Here is an 8,730-nt window from a genome sequence, read left to right on the forward strand (position 1 = left end):
AAAAAAAAAAAAAACTCACACCGGACGCATGTGTGTGTGTGCCCAAGATCCCAAGAGGAGAATGGAGGAGAAGGGATTGCGGCGTGACCATCCCCCCTGGGGGGTGATTTCTCACTTTCTGTCTCTCTGTCTCTCTCTGTTTGTCTGGTGAGCGTACGTGCCCTATATCGAAAACCTCTCCAAAAATAAATAAATAAATAAAAATAAAAAGTGAAACTATTGTTTTTTCATTTTTTTAGATAATTATTTACTTTATTTATTTATTTAATTTGACCAGAAAGAGACAGAGAGACAGAAAAAGTGAGAAAGCAAGCCACCAAGTCCTGGACTTGAACTGTGGTCAGCCATTTGAGGGTCCAGTGCCTTAACCAGCACGCCACCTACTGGCCCCAAATTTGAAACAATTTTTAAGGGACTGTGAGGCAGATATTCAGCCCCGTATCTTCTGAAAAATATCAGGCAATAGTAGATGAGGAATTTTAAAAGGACCCTAGAGACAGTTTGGAGTTTGAATGAATTGCCCACTTGGGGAAAAAAAAGAAAGAAAAACAATAATCTTCAGAAAAATGACAGAAACCAAAGTCTCTATAATGTTTAAATTTTCAGTGTCCATGGTAAAAGCCAAAGTTACTAGATATAAGAGGAAAAGTGAATTACTCAATGAAGGCATTAATGAAGATCACCCTGATGACATAAAAGTTGGAATTAAGAGACAAGGATTTTAAAACAGCTATATCTAAACTCATGAACATAAAGAGAAACAAATGTCTGTAATAAATGTACAAACAGAAAAAGCTCAGTAGAGAAACAGGAACTAACAAAAGAACTAAAAGGAAATTCTAGAATTTAAAAATATCTGAAATTGAAAAATTCACTAGAGGGGCTTAAAAAATATTGAAGGGGGGCCAGCAGGTGGCATAGTGGTTAAGATGCTAGACTCCCACATAGCCAACCACAGTTCAAGTCCTGGACCTGGTTGTTTGCTTTCTTTCTCTTTGTCTCTCTCTGGTGAGCACATGTGTCTTGAAACAAATTTTAAAAATAATAATTAATAAATTAATAACTAATTATCCAAAAATTATGGAAAGGGGCAAGTATAGAAATAGTGACCTTGAAAGATAAATTATTAATAATTATTTAATCTGAAAAAAAATGTTTTAAGAGAACAGATCCTCAGTTACCCAGGGCACAGCATCAGAGGATCTAACATAGGTGTAAATGAAGACCCAAAGGAAGAAGAGAAAGAACAAAGAAATGTGAAAAAATAACAGCTAAAAAATTTCCCTAATTTGGTGAGATATAAACTTAGTTTAAAGAAGATAAATAAACTATAAGCAGGATAAAGGGGTCCTCCAAAGAACAGAAAGTCTGGGTAGCGATGCAGCCTCAAGGCTTATAAGGATTCATGTTAGTTTCCCTAAAGGTAAGTGTCTGATGGCCTTTTCATGGGTGGTTCACTTAGCATAATTTTAAAACAAGATACAGTTTTCAAAAGTGCTATCCTTGGGACCAGGGGATGGCGTAATGGTTACTTTGCTGGACTCTCTTCATGGCTCAAGTCCCAGACCTGGTGGCTTAAAATACATGCCAGGCATGTGTGAATACGTGCCCAAGATCCCAAGAACTGGAGGAGAAGGGGCTGCAGCATAGCCATTCCTCCTGGGGGGTGACTTCTCACTTTCTGTGTCTTTCTGGCAAGCACACGCTATGAATATAGCAAAAATCTCTCCAAAAAAAAAAAGGTGCTATTCTTGGGCCAGCTGGTGGCACAGCAGTAACGTAATACTTTGCAATACTGGATCCATGTAGGACGGTCTCAGGTTCGTGTACCAAGGCCTCTTGGTACATACACACCAGACTCACAGATGTGCCTATGATTCAAGCTGGCTAAAGTTGGAGGTGGACTGTGGTACAAAGACCTTATTGGAAGTGCCTTTTTTTTCTCTCTCTTAAGAGATAAACTTTAGGGAACCAGCAGTTAGCGTAATGGCTATGTCGCTGGACTCCCACCTAGTCGACTGCGGTTCGCATCCCAGACCCGGGGCTTAAAACTCACGCCGGGCGCGTGTGCGTGCATGCCCAAGATCCTGAGAGGAGAATGGAGAAGGGATTGCGGCATGACCATCCCCCCTGGGGGGTGATTTCTCGCTTTCTGTCTCTATGTCTCTCTCTGTCTGGCGAGCGCACATGCCCTATAGTGAAAACCTCTCCAAAAAAAAAAGAGATAAACTTTAAAAATTATTTTTTTAAAGTAAATTATGGGGCTAGCCAGGTGGCACGATGTTTAAGGCAGCTGGGTCTCATAAGGACAACTGCATGATTTGAGTCCCAGACCTGTTGGCTTGAAAAATATGTTGGGTATATGTGCCTGTGTACCCAAAATCCCAAGTGAAGAAAGGAGGAAAAAAGGTTGAGACATGGCCACCCCGCTCTAGGGGTAATCTCTCACTTTCCCTCCTTCTTCTGTCTCTGGAAAGAACACATCACCTATAGTAAAACTTAAGGAAAAAAAGTGCTATTAGTATGAATTTAGTCATCTAGCTATGCTCTTGGTGAGCTGTTACTGCCTAGTGGTGATAATACTGCTGTAGGACGGAGAGAAGGAAATACAGGAGTTGGTGGAGATTCACAATATGTCCCATGTTTCCAATTGCCTGAATGGTATACTCATGAATATTTCATGATCAAATTTACTGACTCTAAATCTTTGATTTTTATTGATCCCTAAATATTCTGTTTCCCAGATTCCATTCTGACCTACACACAATAAAAAGGTTTTCTTAATAAAGATGAAAAGAGTCCTTAAAAAGTAGATTCTGGGGAACCAACAGTTAGCGTAATGGCTATGTCGCTGGACTCCCACGTAGTCGACTGCGGTTCGCGTCCTGGACCCGGTGGCTTAGAACTCACGCTAGGTGTGTGTGCGTGCGTGCCCAAGATCCCGAGAGGAGAATGGAGGAGAAGGGATTGCGGTGTGACCATCCCCTCTGGGGGGTGATTTCTCGCTTTCTGTCTCTATGTCTCTCTCTGTCTGTCTGGCGAGAGCGCACGCCCTATAGAGAAAACCTCTCAAAAAATAAATAAATAAATAAATAAATAGATTCTGCAGGGAGAAAAAATTGCCTCACCCAGTAATACCAGGCTCCGATAATTCTCTAACATCATACTCCTGTATAAACTCTTCTGAGCAGGGTTCAGCAATTCCCATTCCTCCTGGGAAAAGTCTATCGCCACGTCCTTGAATGTCACCAAGTCCTGAAATGACACAAACCAACCAACACTTATATCCACACTTGACTACAAGTTAAAGTGTGAAGTTTTCTTTATGTGAGAAATAGCCTATAAAGAGAAAACACTTAAAACTTACAATATTAAGCACTAACCCAAAACAAGACTGAAATGTTAAACTGCTTGTATACAATGGTGCTAATCCATTCTCAACATGCAGAAATATGAGTAAACAAGGCAGTAAAAAAGAGCTTCAAGGAATAACATATACCTGTATCTGAATCTTCAAAAACATAACAAAAAGGAATATCTAAAGTTGATTTCTCAAATGGTACACTATGAAACCGTTTTTCGGTTTTTTGGAGAAGGTGGGCTTGAAATGACATGGCTGATTTTTTCTTAAATGATAAAATAAATACATATAGACAACAATTTTCTTATACTATGCAATATTGGAGTGAGCAGAGAAGCAACGTAAGAGACCACTCACTCAGTGTAAGAGTGCCACATATAGAGACCACCAGTGGCGTGATGGTAAAGGCACCTGGACTCTTACATAGCCAACTGTCGTTCAAGTCCCAGACTCAGCAACTTGAAAATCATGCCAGGCATGTGTGGGTGCATGCCCAAAATCCTGAGAGAAGAATAAAGGAGAGAGGACTGTATCACGTCCATTCCCCCTGAGACTTCTTAATTTCCTTCTCACCTGTCTCTGTGCATACATATACCCTATGGAAAAAAAAAAAAAACCACAAATCTAACTTATATGTTGAGTAAAAGTCAATTATACTTACATTACACTAAAATAAAATTCAATAATTTCAACATTTAGTTTCTTAACTATTTACATGTCCTAAGAAAAAAACATGTCATTACAATCTTTAGTAGGGTATAAGAAACAGAAAAGTATAGTAATAGCCAGGCAGTGGTGCAGTAGTAGTACAGCTGGTTCATACCCTGACACCTCCCTGACCATGCCTCACAAGTGTACCCATGATCTGGGCGAGCTGAAATTGGGGTACATCGCTGAGTGAAGATCCTGGTGAGGGTACCTCTCTCAGAAGAAATAAACTTTAATTTAGAAAAAGAACTGAAAAGCCAATTCTAAAAAGTAGTATGGGAAGGGCGAGCAGTTGGCAGAGTGGTTAAGGGTGCTGGACTCCCACGAACCATGGGTGACCACGGTTTGAGTCCTTGACCTGGTGGCTTGCTTTCTCACCTTCTTCTCTCTGTCCCTCTCTGGTCAAATAAAATAAATAAACAAAGCTAAATAAAATGTCTTAAAATTATTTTAAAAAAACAGTATTATGACCATTTCTCATATTCAAGTTTATTTCCTTAGAAAATAGAAATCTTAGGCCAGGAGGTGGTGTGGTGGTTAAGGTGATGGATTCCCACATGGCCAACCATAGTTTGAGTCCTGGAACTGTTGGCTTGATTTCTCACTTTCCCTCTCTCTCCTTCTCTGTTTCTCTCTGGTGAGTACATATATCCTATAATAAATTAAAAATAAGTAAAATTTTAAGTTAAAAAAATTATAAAAATAAACACAATAAAAATAAAAACCTTAGTCTTGGTGCCTAATTTGCAAAGTTACCAAAAATACTAATTACTATATAAAGATAAAGCTGTGCACACATGTGAATTTACTTTTTTTTAAGAATTATATTAACTTTTTAAATTATTATTATTTTAATATTTCAAGAGAGACACAGAGAGAGAAAGAGAGAGAGAAAGAGAGAGAGAGAGAGAAGGAAAGCGTTCAAAGCAAGCCTCCAGGTCTGGGACTTGAACCACAGATGTGGGAGTCCAGCGCCCTTAGCCACCATGCCACCTGCTGACCCCTTAATTTACTTTTAAACAGTTATCTTTAGAAAAATGGCATGATATAAAGATATTTAATCTATGGGACTCTAGGAGATGTAGAAACCTTTAGGAAAATGTTTATTACAACTTTCATATAAAGGTATTACAATTTGTTTTTTCCAGAGGGCACATGCACTCAACCAGAGAGAGACAGAGAAAGGAGAATGCATCTCCCAATGGGATGTGGTCAGGCTACAACCCCTTCTCTTCCATTCCTCTATCCTGTCAAGGATTTTTGACGCACATGCACACACTCTGGGCATTTTAAAATTTTTTTGCTAGAGGCAACACACACTCACTAGAGAGAGACAGTGAGATAGGGAGAGGAAAGAGTACCCTAGATTGGGGAATGGTCATACCACTCTCCTCCATCTATCCTTTCTTGGGAGATTTTGGGCCTGTGTGCACACATTCCCAGCATGTTTGTCAAGTTGCTGGGCATGGAACTTGAACTGTGAGGTTTGGCCACGTGGGATCTGGATCTGGCTCTTTAACCACTAGGCCATGGGCTGGCCCCCTTGGTCTATATTTTGAAGCTAGGATTCTTTTTGTTTTTGTTTTGCTATAGGGTGGGTATGCTTGTGAGAAAGAGAGATAGATAGAAAGCGAGAAATCACCCTCGAGGGAGGATGGCCGCTGCAGTCCCTTCTCCATTCTCCTCTTGGGACCTTGGGCACACGTGCACACGTGCCTGGCGTGAGTTTAAGCCACAGGGTCCAGGACTCGAACCACGGTCGACTACATGGGAGTTCAGCAACATAGCCATTACACTAACTGCTGGTCCCTTGTAAGCTAAATTTAATGTAAAAATCAAATTAATTTTGAGCCATCACAGAAAAGCAAAAAATCTGGCACCAGCAAATGACGTAGCAATCACATTGCTGGACTCCCACATGGCCGACCACAGTGCAAGTCCTGGACCCAGTGGCTTGAAAAATCACACCAGGTACACGTGTATACATGCCAAAGATCCCAGGAGGAGAATGGAAAAGGGACTGTAGTATGGCCATCTACCCTGGGGGATGATTTCTCACTTTCCCACCCCTGCCTGTAAGCACATGTGTTCTAAGGCAAAAACCTCTTAAAAAAAAAAAAAAAAGAAAGAAAGAAAGAAAAAAGAAACCCACAAAAATCAAGTGTAAACCATAAACTTAATTGTGAAGAGTAAAACAAATCTTTAATGGGGCCAGCAGGTGGCATGTTGGTTAAGGGCACTGGACTCGTGCATGGCTGACCCACAGTTCAAGTCCTGGACCTGGTGGCTTGCTTTCTCACGTTCCCTCTCTCTTGCTCTCTTTCACTCTGTCCCTCTCTGGTCAAATTAAGATAAATAAGTAAATAAATAAATAATTCTTTTTAAAGAAAGGGTAAAACAAATCTTTTAAAAGAAAAATAAGATCTAGGAGTTGGCAAAAACTTTTTTTTTTGGGGGGGGTGGGGGTTTGCTATAGGACACATGCACTTGCCAGAAAGACAGAGAGACAGAAAGCGAGAAATCACCCCCCAAGGGGAATGGCCACGCTGCAATCCCTTCTCCTCCATTCTCCTCTCGGGATCTTGGACACAAGTGCATGCATGCCTGGCATGAGTTTAAGCCACTGGGTGAAGGACTTGAACCACAGTCGACCACATGGGAGTCCAATAACATAGCCATTACACCAACTGCTGGTCCTGGCAAAGACTTTTTAAACAGGACACAAAACATACTCACTTTGAAGCGATAAAAAGGTATTTATGAATACACGTGAAGGCATAATATGGCCCTGAATGAGACATAAGCTAAAATTCAGTACATAAAAAAAAAAAACTTTTAAGAATTTATTTAAGGATGTGATAAGACAAAAATTCAGCTAGAGAGATAATTCCTGATGTATTCTAAGCACAGGAAAGAGGTACTAGATGCACTTTAACTTGGAACCCAACTCACTGATAGCAAGATAGCTCTATTTCACGTAACATACGTACACCAAATCTTCATGAAGGTAACACTGAATTTAAAATGTACATGAAGTGGGAAGAGAGGAGGCTCAAATGGGGTTCTATGCCTTTAACACCCACCCATTAAATAGAGAATTAAGGACCAGTTCTCTGAGAGGCGTGGGAACCAAGTCCTTGGACAAGACTGTCAATCTGGGGATTTTCCTAAAGAAAAGAAGCCAGTACTACGGCTAAAACTGTAAGACTGCCTTTCATGGAAAAGAGAGGAAAGAACTAACCTGGGGTATGGCTTTCACTAGTTCAACAGTCATTTTTGCCTCCTGGTTTCTCTTGTGGAGAACAGCGGTATCCTGAGAGGGTAAGGCTGGAGGAAGAGAAAGGACAGTGAGAGATAAGGCCTTTGCTGCACTCCCACAATCACTAGCCTGAAAATGGTCTTCTTCCTCCCAGCTTTCTTTGGCTTTGCACCCATATAACTGGGCGAATATTAGCAAACTTACAGCCATTCAAGGGGGATATCGTTTGTCATTTTCTTATGCTGGAGGTCCTAAATTTAACCTATTTTCCAAAAGCTTTCTTCCCATTCTTCGGTCTATAAATAAAAATGAAAGGAGACATGCTAGGTACTCTGTATAGATGATATTCTCTCATTTTATTTTTGAAATTATCCCACAAAACATTTCTTTCTACAGATTAAAGTGAACATATTACCTTCTTGAGTCTTTGCTCCATACTTTGAGTCTTAGTTTGAAAAATCTGAGTCCTAAGTGCCACCAGAGGGCAGGGTTATCCTCTATCCAAACTCCCAGGGTTTCTGCTTTCCTCACTCTGAAGCAATGGAATCTTGACCATTTGATTCTTCAACCTTTACTTTCACCCCTCTCCTGAACCCCTGGTTTTCTCTGTTACTCTGAGTTGAGGGTATTTCCTGCTTTGGTAAGAAACTCAAGTGACCACTGCTCTTCCTTCTTACTGGATCTCTTGGACCGGGCAGGGAATTCTATTCCAGGATTGTTATCCCGGCAACACACGACTTCAAACAGCTACATATGTCAGTCTTCCAAGTAGCCTCCCCATACATACCACGTTCACCCACGGCCACAACTGCAAGCGTGCAGGGTGACACAACCACTAACATACTTGATGACACACGCACACACTCAAAGGCAGGCGCATCAGTCACATACACCTCGAGAGAGGGCATGGTACAAGCAGCACGCTGATCCACACACGCCACAGCTCACGGCCCTCGTGGCCGTCTGGCTCACACACGAGCTCCCGACCTCGGAGCCTGACCGTGTGAGCCCTGCCAGTGACACGCGTGGTTCACGCAGCCGCCTCACCGTGCTGGCCACACCACACCACTAGTCTCTCCGGCTCTCGCGCACACACTCGTGCACAAGTCCCACCTACAACAAGGCAGGACAAAGCCCTTCCCGACCCAAGTAAAAACCCCTCGCCGCAGTTCTTCCTGGGCAACCCATTTCCGGGATCCCTCGAATACACCCCCGCTTGGCTCTCCCTACTCCGTGCCCGCCACGGAGTCTCCCTGAGCGTGGGACCGGAAGCCGGGTGTCCCTGCGAGCGCGGCCCGATCAGCCCGCGCCCGCGACGCCGCGTCGGTGTCTTCAGGGACACCGACTTGTCACACACTCGTCTCGACGCAGGGACGCACAGGTCTGTGCTCTCCAAGTGCGC

General features: G+C 42.2%; 1 protein-coding gene across 1 annotated transcript in view; it reads right to left on the reverse strand.

Moving 5' to 3' along the window:
• Positions 1-8,724, reverse strand: part of LOC102476049 (zinc finger protein 471-like) — a 27,497-nt gene extending 18,773 nt beyond the window's left edge. Inside the window, exons 1-4 of the mRNA XM_014583513.2 lie at positions 7,744-8,724; positions 7,533-7,624; positions 7,311-7,396; positions 3,129-3,255 (exon numbers count right to left, since the gene is read on the reverse strand). Of these exons, the coding sequence (XP_014438999.2) occupies positions 3,129-3,255; positions 7,311-7,343 (160 nt within the window). The 5' untranslated portion in view covers positions 7,344-7,396; positions 7,533-7,624; positions 7,744-8,724. The remainder of the gene's footprint in view (positions 1-3,128; positions 3,256-7,310; positions 7,397-7,532; positions 7,625-7,743) is intronic.
• Between the last annotated feature and the right edge of the window lie 6 nt (positions 8,725-8,730).

Source organism: Tupaia chinensis, unplaced genomic scaffold (assembly GCF_000334495.1).
Source record: "Tupaia chinensis unplaced genomic scaffold, TupChi_1.0 Scaffold144336_1, whole genome shotgun sequence".
Classification (NCBI taxonomy): domain Eukaryota; kingdom Metazoa; phylum Chordata; class Mammalia; order Scandentia; family Tupaiidae; genus Tupaia; species Tupaia belangeri.